Source organism: Neopelma chrysocephalum, unplaced genomic scaffold (assembly GCF_003984885.1).
Source record: "Neopelma chrysocephalum unplaced genomic scaffold, ASM398488v2 Primary Assembly neopelma1_25, whole genome shotgun sequence".
Taxonomy (NCBI): domain Eukaryota; kingdom Metazoa; phylum Chordata; class Aves; order Passeriformes; family Pipridae; genus Neopelma; species Neopelma chrysocephalum.
Window position 1 is genome coordinate 39318195 of NW_020897694.1, and position 20764 is coordinate 39338958.

The following is a 20764-nucleotide window of genomic DNA, read 5'->3' on the forward strand; positions in this document are numbered from 1 at the left end:
GGCCCCCGCCGCCCCGCCGCCGCCCCTCCCTCGCCGCCGCCGGCCGCGGCGGCCCTAGGGGCGTCGGGGCCCTGCGCTGCCCCGCGGAGGGGAGGCGGAGGCGGCGGCGGCGGGGCGGGGGCGGAGGCGGAGGCGAGGGGGTGGCGGAGCGGTAGCGGAGCGGCGGCGGAGCGGGAGCCGGCGGCGGCGATGGACGAGTCGTCGCTGCTGGACCTGCTGGAGTGCTCCGTGTGCCTAGAGCGTCTGGACACCACGGCCAAGGTGCTGCCGTGCCAGCACACCTTCTGCCGCCGCTGTCTGGAGAGCATCGTCAGCTCCCGCCACGAGCTGCGCTGCCCCGAGTGCCGCATCCTGGTGGGCTGCGGCGTGGACGAGCTACCCGCCAACATCCTCCTCGTCCGCCTCCTAGACGGCATCCGGCAGCGGCCCCGCGCCGCCGGGGGCGCCAGCGGCAGCCCCAGCACCGCGGCCCCCACGTACCCCCAGCCCGCCGCCGCTCCCAGCGCCGTCGCCGCCGCCGCCGCCTCGGCCGCCGCCAGCCTGCGGGAGCTGGCTGCCGCCAGCCGCAGCGCCCTGCTGGGAAAGGTGGGTGCCGGGCCGGAGCCGGGCGGGCCGGGGGAGCGCGGCCGGGCGTGCGAGGATTCCCGGTGTGCCGGCGGGACGTCCCGCAGGCGGCGCGGGCTGTGTGCCCGCGGGGCTCCGGACGGGCGCCGCCCCTCGGACTTGCGGCCGGCGATTGCGGCCCCCCCCCTCGATCTAACGATGGGAGGCTCTGCCGGGGATGTTCTCAAAGTGCTCCGGGCGGCCGCTGGCGGCGGGAGTGGCCGGGACCGGGGGCTCATTTCGGTTGTGGGGCAGCTACCGCACCGACGGGCCCCAGGGCCGCCCCCGGTGTAGCAGACCCGGACTTGCTCTCAGTGTTATGAACCAGAGTGCCTCGAAAGCGCTTTTATCCGGCGTGTCGGGCTGCGCCACGTGCCTGTCAGGTGCAGGCAGGAGCTGGCTCCCACCCTCGCGCAGCCTGGAGAGGGGAAGGTGGTAAGAACGCTCGGCCGGTCCCGTCCCGGCGCGTTCCTCGCACGCCCGAGTTTCCCCCTCCGCTCCTGGGGCTCTGCCGGTGCGGTCAGAGCCACACAGAGCCCTCCTGACAGCTGGAACGGAGTGGGGTTTGAAGCTGAAACTTCCCCTCCCAAGGGAACATAATTTCGTTTTTATGTATAAGGTGTGTGATTTATCGAAGGCAAGTACTGCAGCATATGCATTTATTTTTTTAATTCTGCAGTCGAGTACCCGATCTAGCGCCCTTTAAAATCCATGGCAGGGGTTTCATTGGCTCAGAGGGGACAAGATCAGTTCCTCCCAGTGTTCTGTATTACCGTTTAATTCGATCTGATAAAATTTACTATTGGACCCCTTCAGGAGAATTTGCAATGGAGATACTTAAGACTGTGAACTTCATCTTACTTCTAATGTCATATATATACTGGATATGTTTAGTTGTCTTTGATCTTCCACGAAATCCGCTTGAGCTGTAGGTTAGTTTACAGGCTTTTGATTTGGAAAGGTCAATGCAGAGATTCCTTGTGAGGTTGTACTGCTACAGTAAATTTTTCAATTAATTTTTTTTTTTTTCTGAGAGAAATGAATAGACCTGTACCAGTGTTTTGAAGTTTTGCCTACAGAAAATGATGGCAAATGCCATACATTGTTTCATAAAATTAAGTTTTGGAGTCTGAAGTGAAATATGCTTGGCAATATTTCTGGAAGGTAGATCCTTTATTGTTGAGCTCTAGTCTTCAATGAGCATCAAGTATTTCATAATGATTTGTCCAATTTAAAGAAGAAAGGCAATGGGATTCTGCCCTCTGCTTTTTTGGTTGTTTTTCAGCTAAACTTCGTGCTGCAGCTTCATCACAGCTGACAACTCCTGTCTTTTTGACTTTCCGCACTACAAAAAGGGAAGTTTGCACTCAATAGGTAGTTTAAAGTACAATGTCCCACAGTCTGGTTTGAAGTTCAGGTAGGTCTTCTCTTGTGGGAGGCAGGCTCTGCTTATTACACCTGCAGTGTTCATGTTGCTGGGGCAGGGTCTTGCAACCTGACCAGGCTTTTGTGATCATCCAACAAGAAGACAATCTCTGGTTATCAAGTCTTTAAATCCTAGCTTGGATACGGGAGGGTGCGCATGAAAGGAAATGCTTAATGTGGAAAGTTATTTGCAAATTTTTAGAGAAGTTGAGTTTTCATTATGTTACCATAAATTGGCAGGCTTTTAAGAAGTCACTTTCCTAGCCATTATTGCAGATATCATGTAGTAAGTAAAAGCACATTGCATTCTATCATTTTCTGGCTTTGATTGAATAGCACTTTGGTGAACATCGTCAGTTCTGTTTCTGTGAGGGTTGTTACCCATCTGAATTTGACAGAAAGCAAAGTTCCATGACCTGAGAATTACATTTTGGCTTTTATGGTTAACAACTGCAATTCCTTTCTCTTTGCTGGGGTTAATGGGTGATTCTGGGGCGGTGGGTCTGCTGGGACAGAGTGGGTCTGTGAAACTGTTTGCTTGGCCTTTTGACTGATGGCACAATTTTATCCTGGAAATCAATGCAATGTGCTTGATCCTTACAAGGTTCATTACAGTGAAAGAAAGTCTGAACTAATCTGCTTTTAAAAAAAGCAGCAGGGGAGAATAATCCTCCTTGGAGCTGCTGATACAGCTGATTGCTGAGCAGTCCTGGAGACAAGAGTGCAGAACCTCTCTTTGAACTAAACAATAGATGGTAAAATCCAGGCTAGAATCAGGCTTTTTGAGGTTGATATGGAAGAGCAGAATTGCATCCCTTTCTGTCTTACGCTGGTCTTTGACAGCTCAGCTGCTTTGAAGAGAGTGGAAGTGATTCTTTCTAGTATACATATATATACATATATATAAATTTCAGAAATTGCTGTAGATTTGCTGCCTAGGGCTTAAATGCAAATTACACTATTTTACTAATTAATACCTTTCATTTTAGGTAATGCAGTATGTAAAATGGGACATACCATTATGAGCTTTCTGGTTAGGAAGGAAACTGCTAATTGTAAAGTGTAATGGCAGAGAGCCAAGGTCACTTCTATCAGACTTTCAGTCTTGCCCAGATCCTTGGGCTGATAAGTTAGAATCACACCAGGGATCTGTTTCTGCGAGAGTTTTAATTAACCTTAGAAGACAGAGCAGGGTCAGCCTCTGTGTTGCTATCACGCCTGTGTTTTGCTTCTGCACCTTATACTTTGGGGAAGTCTTCTTTGCATAGATGGCATTTTCTAAAATCAGCAAATGTTGTTTATCACTTTGGAAAAACTGTGGGGGGTTTGTATTTCTTTATTGGGTCTCTGGTTTTTCTTTTCCTGTGGTTTATCACAGACTTGGTTTATTCAGACTGCTAAAAGTCAGCATGAGAGGGGCTGAGCTGGGAATGAACTGGCACTGGTGCTGCTCGTAAAATTGTCCAAGACTATTCTTCAGAAACACTACTGAAATCCTGGAGGGGGTTTAAGATACACGGTATACATCTTCAGTATGAGAGATCTGGAAGTGGTGCGTACCTACTAATACATGCTTGAACAATGTTTGGGATTCTGTTGATATATAATGGTATGTGACCTTTGGTAAGCCAGTTAGTGACCCAGCGCCTCTGTTTTAGCCTGTAAAAAACATAGTAATTTTCTGAATGGTATAGCATATTTTCAGATGTTCACATTAAAGCTGCTGTATCAAGGCAGAGTATGACATTAGACGTTATAAAAGGGTCCGAGTGCTGAAAGAGCACACTGGAAGAATGAAGGAAAGGAAATCCAACAACTGTGTGCTCCCCCCAGGGAATAGAGCAGGAGGCTAAGAGTGGTTTATAATGGTAGGCGCATTACATACAAGGTTATAATTTATTGGCTCCTCTGTTTCCATTACCACTGTCAAATTGCTTGGGGAATTCAGGTTCTGTCAAAGTAAATGGCTCTCTTAGATTGTTGGGGCACTATGGTAAATCCGCCTTCTTTACTGAGTGTGGTGTTTGGGTTTTTATTTAACAATTATTGCACTTGATAACTTAAATTTTTTTCAGCAATTCGCAAGATCTAATAGCCAGCTAAATGCATGCAAGTCTTTAGTAATTTCCTCCTGAACCAGGCGTCTTAAACTCCAGATGCGGCGCTTATTACTTGCTTGCTCGTAATACAAACCGAGAACTACATTTGCATGAAAAAGAAACAACCTAGAAAAACAAAACATGTCTCTCCTTTTTCCCAGAGGAGAAAACACGGCCAAAGTGATGGATAGACATGTGGTACGTTACCAGATGGGGTTATAGGTAACAGTGGAGAGTAAGATGTGCACATAAGGAAAATGATGTGTCAGCGTGCTTGAGTGAAGTGACGGATGGGCTGCACTCCCCTGTGTTACACTGGATACTTCTCCCATGTATCAGCTTTGCAGAGCTATTTCAGTGTTTCAGGTGGAAAGCTGCCATTTGCTAGCCCTTGGCTTCACTTAAGTTTTGCAAGCAGAGGGAGCAATGCTAATTTGCTATATAGGCTTTTCATCTGCTCTGTTTGTAGAAATTCTCCAAAAGAGACATTTCTTACATTTTTTGTAAGAGTCTTGCCTTATCCTAGACTGGTTACAGTAGATTAAACATGAGTAGATCTCGCAATTTTTCTCCACCACTGTTTCTTTCCTTCTTGGATACATTGTCTATCAGGTGAAGATCCCACCCTGAGTTACACAAGAGGAAGCAGATGGAGTCTGGCGTTTATATGCATTTATGTATATTACAGCAGCAGTGGATTGTGTAGGGGACACACTTTGGCAGAGGGGACTCTTCAACTTGGCTTTTTAATGGTTGAATTTGCACAGACAGGAGTGCCATTCAGCAGCATGCCATGTATGTAGACCCATGGATTTACCTTACTTTTGTTCATTCTTGCTGATTTATTTGCTTCTGATGCCGTAGTTTGGCTGGTCGGTGCCTGAACTTTGTCATAAAGCCATGCAAAAAGGAGTGATGTTCCGTATGTCAAAGGTTCTGATCTTGAGGATTTTTTTTTTTGTCTGGCAGATGGCTAAAAATGTGTTTTGACACAGGAGATTAACTACCATACTAAAGGGTACTGTGAAAAATATAGCCAAGAGTATTTAAAACCCCAGCAATTGAAGCTGTCTTCACAGAAGTGAGTGAGTGTAGGAGAGGGGATTGCTGAGGGGCTGCATCAGAAAAATTCATCATTCTGAACTCTTACATTTTTCAGAAAATGTGCTACTTGCAGGTGTTATCTTCATGTCCATTATGTTTTCCAGAAACTGAGTATTTTCGCTCGTCTTTGGGTGATGATGTTACCTTCTTACTCGCAAACTAGAAAATTGCATGATGGACCTGATGTGACCAAAGCGTGCCAGTATTGACAGTGAACTACTTCTTCTGGATTGGGATGGCCAGCAGTGGCTCAGTCACACCTAAAAAAGTCATGGGGCAGTGGAGAGGGCTTCATGCCACTAGCCCTCCACCCTCCCTGTTAGTTTGTGTCAGTGTGACATGCCTCTGTGGGAGTCCTCTTGATGTCAAATGTGAATGCTAAGTTTAATCCCTGCACATCGTCCTTCTGAATGATTCATGATGAAAGCTGGTAACGCTTAGGATATGCCAGTGTTTGGTAGCTGGTTACTCAAAGGCAGATGGGTAGGCTTGCTCGACTCAGCCCTAAAAATCTTGTGCACGTTTTAACCCTGGCAATTTTTGCTCACCTCTCCTAAATCTCTGCTGTTTGCTCTTTGGGAATATGGTGCTTCTGTGGTTTTAAGGCACATGCAGAACATGCTGACAAACTGAATGAACTTGCCAAGCTTCACATCTCCCAGCTGAAAACTTGTCCCAGTAGTGCTCACCCACCCTCAGGTGCTTCTCAATCTTCAGAAGGATGCTGCCCTAGAAACACAGATTTATTACTAAAGAGGCTGGGATTTGGGGAGATTAAAAAGCACCGCTTGTATACACTGAAGCTACGATGGTTGTTTTCTGCCATTGAATGAGGTTTGACAGAGATGCTGCACTTTATTTGCAGTGAGCGTTGGTGCAGGGATGCAGTGACGTGTGCTGTGTATGGGCTGTAACAGAACACTGTATTCCTTGTTTCTAATCTTATCAGTTCATGTTCAGGCAGACTCCTGGTGCTGGCTGGGTGCCCAACAGGTCAGACTGGCTTCAGGCACTGGCTGTTAATGCTGGGTGCGTGTACTTGCAGGTCAGGGGGAGGCTACGCGTGCTCTTTCTAGACAAAGCTGTGTCCATAAAAAAAGCTGCCACATAAAATGCTACAACAATATTTTATTTATGCCATGGAGGATTTTTTTCTCTAGGAAGGTATTTTCTTACAGTATAGAGTTATTTTTGTCTGCTGTCTCATAATTTTAGGTTAATAATCCCATTAGAGTTTCAAGTTGAAAAGTTTGTCTGGGTACTTCTTGAGTTTTGCACTGTTGTATTTATACTATCCCTTCTAATTTCACTGTTCTGTTCAATATTTCATACTGTTTCTGTTAAGAAGCACTGCTTAAATTTCAAATAAAACCCATAGTTCCTTCTTGCACTACAGTAACCTACCTGTATATATCTTTGACTGTGGGATGCCACTTTCTTTTTGAAGTCGTAGATCACTCTTAGAAGCCTTTCCTTGAGCTTCAGAAGGCATTATAACTAATATTTCACTCTGATTGATGTCTTTAAGCATTGCAACATTGTAATTGCTGACCTCTACAGCACTGGATTCATTCAGTGTTCAGGGAATTTGTGACTTCTGCAGACCAAAACAGGTCAGGATGCACACGGTTTCAGCTTCACTCATCACATATCAAGCTGAATTTTTGCAAGCATTTTCAATATGGTCTTGTTAAAATCTGATATTTTACAACAGGTTTTCCCAGTCTGGGGTAAGCTGTCATGAGAAGAACCCAAGGTTAGTTCTAATAAGACATGAGAGCCTGGACAAAGAAAAACTACGGGATTTGAGAAAGCTGCATGACCCTGGCCTTGCCCAGCTCCCACAGCAGCTGTGCTTCTGCAGCTGGGGAGGGAGCGATGAGGAAATACAATGCCAGCTGAAAGCTACCTATTTATCCCTAGTCTTGCACCAAACCAAACTGCTTCTGGTGACAAAGTGTCTTGCATGGAGCATACTGATACTTTGGCTGGAAAGTTACTGGTCTGACCATTATGGAAAAGAAAAAAAAAAGGGAAGAGTTAAAAAATGAGAAAAATTTCTTTCTAGTGCATCATGCAGATGGGAACAGGTTCTCCCCATTTACGAGCCCCATATCTTCTTTCTTCTGCCAGTTTGGATTCCTCTGACAGCTTGAGCCATGCTTTTTCCTGACTATACGGGGTGGCAGGGGGATTGCTGATGTGATAGTTTTACTCGCTTGGCTGTGGTACCATCTTCCTCAGCAGTAATGTTAAACTTGTTACCTCCTCTTTGTGGTAAGTTTTGCTCATGTTGCTAGAGCATTGCTGAAAAGCCTTTAAAACTGTTTGAATAGCTTTTAAAAAAACCCAGAGCATGTTCCTAATAATTTAATCTAATTGTCTTTGTATGTAATTTGAACATTTTTATTTGGTTAGAAAGAATAAACATTAATTTAATGATATGTGTACATGAATTGCCTCTTAGTTCAGAGGAAGAACAGGAGGAGGGAATATTACTTTTGGTGTTAAAAAGACATTTTGTTTTCAAAAGCAGAGAGAAAAATGTAAAACATCTGGAATCAAGAGCACTTTCTGCCCAGTCTTTTAAGCATAACTTCCAGTGATTCCACAGAATTTGCTGCGCACTGGCGTCACCTGTGAACTCAGGCAATGGGCAGGTGAATATCTGCCCAAAGGAGCTGATGGAGCTGTACCTCTCCACTGCTCCTCTTCTGTGGGTCACCAGAAGGACTTGGCACTGTGCTCAGTCTTCCACATCTGCAGGGCCAGCTATTGAGGGGTTAAATAGTGAAAACCACAGTGGGGTTTGTCTTATAACTGTCTTCTGGCAGTTTCAAAGCATGGCTTAGCCCCTGCTGAAGTTTGGCTTCTTGTCCCGTCGGAGCGGTTGGGATTTTTGGTGCGACTGGTCTGTTTGCATGTGGCTGACGGAGGGCAAGAGTTTCTGGGGGACGCACATCCTCATGAATGCTGTAAAGCTGTTTCTGCAGCAGCTCTTCATCTTGTCCTGCTTTGGAAACAGGAAGGCCTAGCTGTCTGTTTCACAGCATTGGGTGCCAGGAGAGGGAAGGCTGTGGGATTCACTAATTAAAAAAAGAGAGAGATGTAACTGTTTTCTTTCCCCATAGTGTTTGCATAATATAATTTGACTCAGGAATGCTGAGGAATTTTTGTCTGCTTGCAATGGCGATGGGACAAAGGTGCAAAACCCTTTCCTGCTTTGCGGCATTCAGCCTCATTTTGTTTTGAAGATACCTTAAGGATTTGTGGTAGGGAGGAATTTGTCCCTTGTGTTGGCTGTCAGCAGGAATGTGATTTATCAGACAAGTGAAACTAATGCTGTATATGGTTCAGGAGTGCCTTTCTCTGCACAAAAATGGTATTTATTGAGAAGAGGTTGCTTCTTAGTCAATGCTTAAAGTGTGTTTCTGCTGCTACAGCACCAGGCATGAGAGTTTGATTATTCAGGCAAGTTAGCATTAATTTTTTTTTCCAAGTTTTTTAAAGATCTGATCCAAACCAATATGAATTTGCCATTGCTAATTTTAGAATGGTCTGCTTGCATGAGATAACAAATCCCAGTTTTACTCTAAAGACAAAGTATTGTAACAGAAGGCTGGCAAGATTGTTATTGAAATGCTAATGATCATTTCTCCTACAGTCTCAGTTATTTTCAGAAGGAAGACTAGAATAGACACATAATCTGAATAATATTGATTTTAATATGTATTACTGTCTCATTAAGCTGTTACAGTCTTTCCCTTTCTGCACAAAGGTTCATTAATTGCTGCAGTTGATGTATCATTAAAGTGGGTTTAGGTGCAAGATGAGTAGAGGGAAAGAGAAATCTAAAATATTGACTGTGCAGTTGTGGATGGATTTTGGGTAAAGATATTGTGGTCCTAACCAAACGAAGGGGATACTGCTGTGTTTGTTGTGCTGCCTCCTGATTGCCTTCTGTGCAACAGCCAAGAAATCAGCCAAACAGAAGCACTATCGTATTTACTTTCCCAAATTATCATTTCAGTAAATATTATTGAACATGTTTATTTGTGGATTAATTTCAGGATAATTCAAATCAAAAACTCCTCTGTGAGTTACTATAAAAAGACATCATTTTATGAATTTACTTTTAAATTTCTAATTTAATTTTGAAACAGTTTTTAGCAGGCTGCCTCTTTATTGGCTGCCTTCATATGTGTTTTGAAATGCTTTTATTGCAGCTTGTACTAGGTTTGCAATATTGTCATTCTTATAAGCAAATCAATACATTTTAATTTCCAGTAACAGTAATAATTTACGAATTTGTAATTATTTTAACTCAGTAAAGTAGAATGAATTAGAAGGAAGTAGAAGGAAGGTTTTGGTTTGATTGATTGTGTTTTAATTGACTTAACATTTATTTATCTGTAAATTAGACACACACAATTATATGTACATATGTGTAATATATATATCTCCCTGAATATATATTTTTTTGCCAGAAAGGCCTGTTCCATGTGTTGTTCTCATGTCCATATCCATTTCAGTAAACTGTGCATTACTGTCACTGTGTGCCAGACATGGGTGTATGTTGTGTCATGGCACAGTGGCTGGTCCTGCTGCATCTCTGGACGTGTGCCCAGGATGACCCCCCATGTTGGAGCACGCGTCCTTGAGGGATCATAGGGGTGCACACACACAGCCTCCTCTTGCACCCCAAAAATACATATTTGTGCTTGTGTGAAGGAGAAGGGATGTCCAACAAGGGATTGGCTGGAGAGGAGGCAGGGGAATAGGTACCAGCCTGCTGCAAGGCACCTGTCACTTGAGGATGCTGAGACTTGTTGTGTTGGGCTCTTCTGATTGTCACTGCCGAGCTGACTTGTGATTTTGTGCTAAAATGTCATGAGATGAGACTCAGAAATAGCACAGGCTTTCCTGGCAGAAGTGTGGGCTGTAGCATGTTGAGTGGGCAGGATGCATCAGTGCCGGGGCTACTGCTCCTTGGCCAGCTCTATGTGGGGAGGGTGCAGCAATGTGGAAGAGGCAGGCGAGGATGGCTTTGAGTTCAGTCCAGAGCATCTTGCATTTCAGCCAAGAGGTTTTTTGTGGAGATCCTTATTCATTCGCATACTTTCTTTCTAAAACAAAGAAAAACCCTTGGAGAATACAGTCATGCACATGCGTCATAAAATACAGTAAAATAATAGTTGACAACCATGAGATAAAATTTTTTTGCTTATTCTCTTCTGCTTATAGGTAATCCTGGTGTTAGATCATAGTGGAAAACATTTGATTATTTATATTTCACAGTCATGCAGCAATGTAAAATCTGAACCAATCACACCTTTTTTAATAATCAGTAAATTATTTTCTAAAGGAAAATATGGTACCTTTGATCTATATTGCAGAAAGGAGTATTTATTTTTTCCTAGCTGGGGTTTTATCAGTTCTTTTGATGAACACAGGACTTCCTTTTGTATGCAGTCAGACTCACTTTTATCTGAGTGTATATTTTCGTGGTGGTCACTACTGTTAAAAATAATTCAGTGCACTTTAAAGAAGGGGCTGTGTAGGTTCCAGCATCTGTGATAATATTGTTCAGCCAGGGAGAGGTAATTTTGTGCTTATTAACAAACAAAAACTCAACAGCCAGGGTTGAATGGTCATCTCTCACTCATCCCTGGCTTCTGTTTTCTAAGCAGGTGGTGGCCCTGTGAAGAGTAGTCAAAGCAGTGTCCTGCCCATGAACATGGGAGGAGAATTCAGGGTGCACAGAGGTGACAATAAAAGGGGCACAGTATGGAGGAGAAGAGGGGATATTTCCAGTGGGTGATGTTCTTCAATTCTTTGTAGTTCTTTGTTTTTCGTCAAATGAGGCTTAAAAATTCCAGGAGATATTCCATTTATTCCAGCCTCCTTAATATGTTTGGGCTTTTTGTCAGTTAGATTTCATACAAAATAGAAGTTTAAATTCTGCCATTCTCAAGTGAAAGAAAGGATGAGAGGGAATGACCCTAGTTGTACCAGGAGAGGTTCAGATATTTGAAAAAAAAATTTCGTTGGAAGTGGTTAGGCATTGGAGTTGCCCAGGAAGGTGATGAGGTCACCGTCTCTGGAAGTGTTCAAGAGGCATCTGGATGTGTCATTTGGGGATATAGTTTAAGGGTGATTATGGTGGTGCTGGGTTGATGATTAGACTAGATCATCTTGAAGATCTCTTCCAACCTTGGTGATTCTGTGATTCTCTCAGTGATACACCACTGTTGCAGTGGTGGGTAGTTTCTGCACTAGGATACTGCCCTGTCAGAGGGACCTTTCTTCTTTAATTTAGTCACTTGAGAATGAATTTATCTGGTAATGAAAATTGTGATGAAAGTGGGTGGGTTTTTATAGGATCTTGGATGTAGGAGAAGCTGTTTCATTTTATACTATCCATAGCTATCGGAGGGAAACTTTTTATTGGTACAGGGGCTGGGGTGAAAAGAGTCTGAGCTCACGTTTAAAATGAGAGATAGCAGGAAACTGGATGGAGTTGAGGTTCCTCAACTGATCTGATGCTTTTGATGAACATGTACTTCTTTAATGAGTCAACTCATGACTTAGAGGTTTCGCTTAGTGATGCCAGTTCACCGAATAAGTGATTCCTGTTCAGTGCTGGTGAAATAAATAGAAGCCAAACGCTGAGCAAAGACTGTGGTCAGTCTGAAATTGTCTCATTAGTGTGTAAACTCAGTGCAATTGGCAGCAAGCAGATAAAGACCAGAATGAATCTCAAGTAAAACAATGTGTTGCTTTGGGGTTTTTTTGTTGTTTTTTTTTTCCTTCCCTGAAGAGTTTAAAAGAACATTAAAAGATACCTCTATAGCGATATTTCACTTTTTGATGTCACGTAGCTGCAAACCCAAGAAAGTAATAGTATGAGTAGATCCTGACCATTGTAGTGTTCAGTATCCAAGCTGTTTAGTAGCTTTGTCTGAGTGAGCTTCAAATAAACACCACTTTGGGTTTTGTGGCTTTTTTCAGTAATTAATGAAGGAATGTGAGTAATCTGCTACTTGGCAGATCTGCTCTTTAGAACTCTGACTCATTTTGGTGGGAGGTGTGAGAAATCACTACTGTAGTAAGTAGCAACATCGTAGCACCTCAATAGAGCCATTTTTGAGAGTGTTGCTGGAAGGCAATAGTCTCCTTCCTAGGAAAAAAAGCTCGAGAAACATCATTCAAATACCTTTGCTTCACTGACCTGGAGCAAATATTATTCAAGATAATGGTTTGCACTGATGGAGTCGTTGTATTACTTCATTGTAGGTCTGTCAGGTGTTACTATTTTCTGATCTGCATGCCATGAATAGATTTGCTTTTTCCCTTGTATTTCATGTGTTTGCTTTCTTAGCACGTGCAAGAAGCAAAAGGGAACAATTTTGTCAGTAATGAAGGTCTCACCTGGAGGCTGTGTCCCCATCACCATGTTACCCATGGGTTCAGGCCCTGGAGGGCTTTTGCTGTTTCTCCCTTTGGAGCATGGGAAGATGTGTTGTGTTTCCACTCAGGCTTGATGGGAGGTGACAGCCCAGGAAACCCCCATGGCCCACTCTGTGCCCCTGTGGTCCCATGCTGCCAGTGCTCCCTGCCACTTACAGCTGCCTGGGTAGCAGCAGGTCAGGTGTCCCCATTGCCATCACCCCTATGATCCCTTGACATTATCTCTGCCCCATTGCCATCACCCCTTTGTCCCAAGATCCCTCTGCATGGGACAGCAGACAGCCTGTGGTGCAGAACTGCTTCTGAGCAACTCCAGATGCTCCCTACCCATTTTGCATGTGAGCAGCATTGGAGCAGAGGATGACCAAATTAATGGTCAATGTTCAAGTGGAGATCAGCAACATGTGGTATTACTTAGGCTTCTTGATAGGGACCAGTACTGTTCAATATCTTATTAATAACATAGACAGTGGGATTGAGTGAACCCTTGGAGAGTTTGCTGATATCACCTCATGTCAAGTGATGCCGTTGATATCATTGAGGGAAGGGATGCCATCAAGAGGGACCATGACAGGTTTAAGGAGTGGACCCATGTGAATCTCATGAAGTTCAGCCAGGCCAAGTGCAAGGTTTTACACATCTGGCAACCACCACTGTCACTACAGACTGGGCTACAAATGGACTGAGAACCACCCTGCCAAGAAGGACTTAGGGATACTGGTGGATGAAAAGCTGGCAATGTGTACTTGCAACCCAGAAAGTCAACCATGTCCTGGCCTGCATCAAAAGAAGCATGACCAGCAGGTTGAGGGAGGTCATTCTGCCCCTCTGCTTCGCTCTTGTGAGACCCCACCTTGAGTACTGTGTCCAGCTCTGAGGTACCCTGTACAAGACAGATGTGGGCCTGTCAGTGTGGGTTCAGAGGAGGGCTGGAACACCGCACCAGAGACTGAGAGACTTGGGGTTCTTCAGCCTGTAGAAGAGAAGGCCCCAAGGACACCTTATTAAAGCCTTCCAGTACCTAAAAGGGGCGTATAAGAAAGATATATTGAGATTTTTTTTACCAGGGCCTGTAGTGATAGGACAAGGGTAACAGTTTTAAACTGAAAGAGGGTGAATTTAAATTAGATGTAAGGAACAAATTCTTTACTATGAGGGGTGATGAGACACTGGAACAGGCTGCCCAGAGAAGTTGTGGATGCCACATCCTTGGAAATGTTTAAGGCCAGGTTAGATGGGGCCCTGAGCAACCTGGTCTACTGGAAGGTGTCTCTGTCCATGGCAGGGGGGTTGAAGCTATATGATCTTTGAAGATCCCTTCATCCCAAACCATTATGTGATTCTGTGACTCTAAGACCAGAGAATGGGCACAGGAAATAGGACGTGGCAGACACAGCTACAGACAGTGAAAAGTAAATATTGTAAAATGCATGTCTATGTGTTTTGTGAGGTTACAGTAGTTGACATTTCTACTCTTGATTCTTTAAACATCTTGATGCAGTATGAAGATGCCACAAGGAAAATTGCATTTTTGTGCTGAAGGGTTTCTTTGGGTATAGTGCTTCCAAATTGAATACAGAATTGAATAAAAATGGAGTCATTCTCTTATCTGTATTCCATCACGACTTTGCTGGAGGAATTCTTTTGATTTGCAGAAAAGCTTATAGTGGAAAAATCGTTTGGCATTCATAACAAGGGTAGTCTCATCTTTAATAGATTGTTTAAATTTTACAATAAGGGTGTTGTTTTTCTGAACAATAGTAGTAAATTCTTGACCTTATGTTGTCAGTTCTTCAGTAAACAAAAGTATCTTTAGTTAATGTTTCTTAACTCCACAGAATTCTTTATAGAAAACAGTAAAGATCAGTTCTCCCTTTGTGGATGAGAAGTTAAAACACATCCGAAGTGACCTACCACCAGCACAGCAGAACCAGGGAGTGATCACACGCCTCCAGACTGGAACACCGTGCTGTTGTGACACTTGATGCACTCAAGCTCTTGTCATCACCCTCGTGTTTGTAAGGAGCGTGACAGACATTTCACACCAGATTTTCTTCTGGGGAAAGAGCTTTGATGAGTTTCACCTTGTTTGCTGCGTGCTACAGCTCCATTTGGCCTGTATCCAAGTTTAGTTACTTTAGTTACTGAAATTATTTTTCTGTTCTATTTCCTAGTATTAAATTGCTGTAGAATTAACTGGAAAACTACTATTATGTACTCTGTTTCTTTCTTTTGTCTTCACATTCTGAGTCTTTTTTGTTTGCATGTGTTTATTTTTCCTTTATTTTCTCTTCTATTGCATCTATGAAGCTTTTGTTCTCAATTTTCATGTCATTTGACGTATGAGAAGCCAAATAAAATATTTCACTTTTCTGCTTCAAGTTAAAAAACAGTTTTTGTGCTGAACAATAACTGTATTACAAGGAATCCTGATGTGCCCTCAGTGCCATTACAATATGTTGAATAAAAGGTAATTTAATGGAAACAGCAGAGTATTTGAAAGTTCACTGCATGAAAATTGGATTTTTGCCTTTTATTATTTACATTGCACCTTATTCATATTTAAGGCCACAGGGATTATCATCCTTCTTAATGGCTTTATTTAATAAAGACTTTGCATTTCACAGTATAGGATCTAGCACAGACTTCAATCTGTTATCAGGATTTCAATTAACTAGCTTTAGCTTCAGTTGACCTATAAATCCGATAAATATATCTAAATAATTAATTTGCTTTCACTGGCTGATAGTGGCTATTTTTACATAGAGCTGCTAAATACTTAGCTGCTAAATGGTACAACCATGCTCATAACTTGCTTTTATTATTATTTCTAAAGATGACGTATGTATATTAAAGTGACTGGCTACACGAGGACCAGTCTCTCAAAGTAGAAGACCTTGTAGAGGAGCTGTAGTTATGGCTGAGGACCATTGCTGCTGGGCTTCAAGTGCACTCTGAATTTTGGGAGGAGAGGTTAGGAACGGGTGGATGTCATGGATCAACACATGCCTGAACTGGCGTGAAGGATTTTGCATTATCCTTTGATCGTGGCTGTGTATGTTGTGAACCAAGGTTTGAACGTAGCTGGTTCCTGGATGGAAGAGTGGTGATGTAGAAGTCTGAAGGAAATCCTGTTGCTCTTACATTTGGGTCTTTACTTCATCTATGCAGAATCATGCATCCATGGTAACTTTGAAGTCAAGGTTGGGGTTTTTTGAGTGCATTTAAATCTTCTTGCTAAGTATGCTAAACAAATAATGATGTTAACAATTTGTGCTGCACTCTTTTGGGTGTTGAGAGAGACTAAGATTTTATTTTAAGTGAGCCTGATAAGCAGACAGGCTTGAAAAAGGGGGCCTCAAAAGCACAGAGATAGGGTCTAGCACTTTCTATATTTCCTCTTGTAAATTTTTTCTCTGCGCACCAAAATATTGATACCCTGAAATAAGGAATCAGTCTCATGCCAAACACTGAGGACAAATAATTAGTTTGGTGGGACTCATGCAGCATGAACATACAGCCAGGCAAGACACCCATGAAAAGTACCAACCTTGCCCCAGAACAGATCAGCAGTCGGTACCCTGCAGCTGCAGGCAGCAGCACATTTGTGCTGGCCCTTCGGAGGTGCAGACAAGTGCACTCGGTGATTCACCTAAGAGCAGCAGGATGGCATACAATCCTGGCAGCTGCAGAAAAGTGCTGTTGATCTGAGATTCCTGGTCTTTTCTAAGTTATTCCTGCTGGGTTGTGTCCTGAGGAGGGAAGATTTGAAACCTTCAGGGACCTGCTAAGACCAGGATGCGGGTCACATTTAAAATGCTTAAGTTGCAATACCTAAAGCTTTAAAAATATTTTTTACCTATCAGTGCATGATTAACTGAGTTTATGTACTCAAAGATAAATGTAACATTTATTAAACATAGTTCATTTAGACATTTTTGGCATTTGGTATGCAAAGATTATGCATTTTTCCCAGGAGTTATGCTAATTATTTCAGCATGATAACTTTAATTTTAAAAGGACTTTTCTTTGCTAAAGGGAGGGTTATATGTGCATTTGTACAAGGAGAACTTTAATTAAAATTTCTGTTCTCCATTTTTTCAGGAGTTTAAAATGCACTTTCTCTGTGAGTCAAAAAGACTGCTTATATTTATAGGGCTCAAAGGGTTAATGTGTGAAAATGAACACATTCAACGTTATATTACTGACAGCTCCATTGTGTTGGCAAATGAAAAAGATGAAAAACAGCCTCAATTTACTTCTCTTGCTAAACAGTATTTTGTTCTGTATTGTTAGAAGAAGTCATTCCATATCTGGAGAATATGGAAAACATGGAAATCATGATGCCGTCTCTGCTGACCTTAATATAATTTTATTTTTAACTATTTCTTTCCTGGCCTTCCTGAAAGGCTTGAAATAGAAACCACTTTGTTTTTCTGAGGAAAGTCTGAGAATTTGAAATGTGATTCTCATTTTTGGTACCTACTGCAACAGATAAAATAGGGGAGAGTTCTCTTAATGTTTGTCCGTACGTCTGGACACTGGGAAACTGATGCTCTTACATACATATGCCATGGAACAATAGGGCATGTTCTGTAAGTTTTCAAAATATTAATAATTTGATACATTTGATTTAGCCATGGTATAGGAGATTGTTGCCAGTGTTAGAGAATTAATGAATAAACTGGGGGGGGTGCAAGAGGGGAAGGCAAGACAAGAGTTTGTGTCAAAGCTCCATCTATTTCTTGTAGGTTCTTACAAGTTCTTCTGAAAACTTGCTTCAATGAATTTGAATGGAAAAGGAGAAACCCTAAAAAAAAAAATCAGTTCCTTTCCTCATAATAGATGTTTAGTAAAAATACAACTGCTATAAATCAGTACTTGTCCAGAGTAAACTCCACCCATGGAGTACACAGTCCTCCAGAGAACCCAGAAGAAGGGACACCAGGGTAGTTTCTCTCCTTGAAGCCTATAATTAAGTATGCTGTAATAATTTCCTGGGAGACATTCAACTGTGCCCGCACTGCCCTTTCCTGTTGCAATCCTCCCAGAAAAGTCAGGAGGGAATAAGTCCCTCTGCTGCTGCAGCTGTCTCAGGTTTCCTTTGGTGGTGCTCTTGATGGGGTTGTCACCTGTCCCTCTGAAAGGGTTAGGATTTGCCACCCAGAAGTTATTTACTGAACCAGTAGGCCTTAAATATCATGCTCGTGAGCAATACAGGTCCAAAGAAACCACATCATTGGAAACTCCTCATCTGCTAACCACCATCTGGCAAGCAGCTCCTGTAACAACAAGAAAAGCAAATAGGGAAGAATATAAATGTTTTGATTCAGGAGCTGTATTTTCCTTTGAAGTTTGATAGCAAGGGGTCAGTCTATTAAGAAGGAAACTTTGGTCTCACTTCAACTCACTGCCTCAGTGAACCTTTGTTTTGTTATTTTAATTTAATATAAAACTTTGCTATTTTAACCTTAAAAATAACCAATGTTACTGTTAGAAAATTGTCTGCTAAGACAGATTCATCTGTAGCTAATATGAAGACTCTATTGCTCCTTCTGTACAAGACATGTACATCTTTCTTTTGGGTGCTTGTGATCAATCTGTTTTTCTGCTATTTGCCAGTGGAAAGGCCCTGGCTCATTTCTTTCTTGTGAATCATGTTTTGATTGTCTCATTTCCTACTGAAGTGAGTAAAGTTGATCTGTGCATACACAAACTGTAACTTCACACATACCTTTGCTAAGCTGCAATGCATAATAATAAAATTTCTAAAATTGTCTTCTACTATGAGCTTATTTAATGCATTAAAGCCCTATAAATGAGTTAGAATAAATGATGGGGTTATCCACATTCACTACTTCCTATGAGATGCATTTATATGAAGGATTGGAAGGAGGAGGTAACATGCCCTGGGTTTTCAGCCCAGCCAGGTTGTGGGCTGAGGGGACCAGGACTTGTGGGAGCATTAAAGAACATGCAAACTTGGTAGGATGCAAACAGCTGAAAGGGTCCTTAAGAGAGACCTGTAAAGAAGTACTGAAAAAAAGCTAGAAAAGCAGCTGACCTGCCTCACGGGCTATGCAGAAGGATCTGGATCTGAATACAAAGAGTGTGTCCCTGCACATTGCTGGTAGATCACCGAATCATGGACTGTTTGAGGTTGTCAGGGACCTCTGGAGAACACCTAGTCCAACCCCCCTGCTCCCCTGCCACCAGCTGATCAGGAACATAAAGAGAGGTATTGAACAGCACATGAGTGCAACAGAGACTGTGCCAGTCATGGCAATGAAGACAGTGTCTTCAGAATTAAGCAGTCCTTAAAACTGTAAACCTGTTGTTCTTCCATTGTCAGGAGTCCATTCCTCTTTGTTAATCTTTAAAGAATGCTTTTGGCTAATTTCTTGATTGGATGTGTGTTTTAATGTTCATATCTGTGCTATAAGCAATTGGAAGCTGAGTTGGAAAGTGAAAACACTTCAGCCACTTAGCTGTAAGAGTCTTTCTTTCCTTTAGACTTTGGAAATTCTCACCTGTCCTGAAAATTTATAGCTTGGCTTTGCTTTAGGGCTACTGTGAGTTAATCTGAAGTATTTATAGCCATTATAGTTGTTTGACAAACAGGTTCAGCCAAATAAGAGAGAAATCAGGAGAGCAGATTAATAGCAGGGAGTCCTTTGTTTAACTTGGCAAGGCTCATCATAAACCATCAAAGCAAGCAGTCAGTTTGCAAGTAGTATTGAATGGATGAATACTATAAACAAAGAGGTCACCGAGTCTTACATCGCAGTTTTCCTCAGAAACAGAAGTAAGAAGGGCTTGCCAAACAGCTTTAGGACTTGAATATAGGTGTTTTATGTATTCAAAGCATATGGGGTTCATAACTACCGTTCCCTTTGGTATTGGTGAGTTTTCTCAAAATACGGGAAGGAAACAGGTCTTGAAAGAGCCCAGAAATGACACACAGTCCATCTGTTTGCTGAACCATTTCTCTAAATTAATTCCACTGCTTCCCAAGTAGAGCTGATAATAGGATGTTGAAAACAAGAGTATTTCAGAACCAATTTTGAAAGCAGTTCCCAGTGGCCTGTTATAGATGAAGGTATTCTGCTGATAATTCCCCATTCCCAGGTGAGGTATTCACTTAAGGCCCTACTTCAACAGAGGCTTTAAACGCATACTTGTGTTAATCTCTGTTACAGCAGTTTTGCCTGTGGTTAACTCTAGTACTGTGTTCTCAATTAAACATGTGTCTGATGTGTCCTCTGCAGAAGTAAAGGGCTAACTTGAGGTTAGAGATAATTTCCTCTGAGTAGCTACTGAACTCTGTTTGGGCTGTACCTGTCTGCATCTATTTAGCACAAGGCAAGGCGGTGACTTACATCTTCCTATCAGGAACTGTTTAAGAAAACAGCTGAAGTCTTCCACTTGACTAATTAATACGAGAGAAACTGAAGGAGCTGGGAAAAGCAGAACTATAAAATGTAATTTTGGGGTTACTGCTCTTTGTCAGCTGTTGCAGGGAGGATGAGCATTACAAGTGTAATAGGCATGTTTAATTATATATGGCTTACTTCCTGAAATATATATAAGAAACGGAGATATGAAGTGACAGTTCTGGTTGGAAGATATAAAGGTTATTCTTAAATATCAACACGGTGATTTCTCCTACCAGATTCTGCATCTAGCAAAATAACTGGTTTGCTGCATTTACAGAAAAAAAATGTCAAAACTGTTCTTTCACCCATGAGTCCTCTTTCACCCATGCCTTCCTTGCCATCCCACAATAATGATTGCTGTAGATGTATCTTAATGTCCTAAGTGCTGCAGGTGTGAAAAAATCCTGGCTCCTGATGGGGAGCTGGGGAGTGAAGACAGGGATTTATAGGACAACATAAGTGCGCTGCAGAATTCAGAAGCAAGTATCCTCTTCAGTTTCAGGTTTGATGAGTCCTGTGAGCCCTGCAGGACTGGTAAGTGCCGAAAACCATATGCTTAGCAAATTGAGTGAATTCCAGCCTGAAACAAATGTAAAAATAGAGGAACTGGTTTTAGCACTTTGGTTT

The 20764-nt window shown here is 42.5% G+C and overlaps 1 protein-coding gene across 1 annotated transcript in view; it reads left to right on the forward strand.

Annotated features, from left to right (window-relative positions):
* The first annotated feature begins 162 nt into the window (after positions 1-162).
* The window catches only part of SH3RF3 (SH3 domain containing ring finger 3), a 249718-nt gene continuing 229116 nt past the window's right edge, over positions 163-20764 (forward strand). Inside the window, exon 1 of the mRNA XM_027675014.1 lies at positions 163-585. Coding sequence (XP_027530815.1) covers positions 190-585 — 396 coding nt within the window. The 5' untranslated portion in view covers positions 163-189. The remainder of the gene's footprint in view (positions 586-20764) is intronic.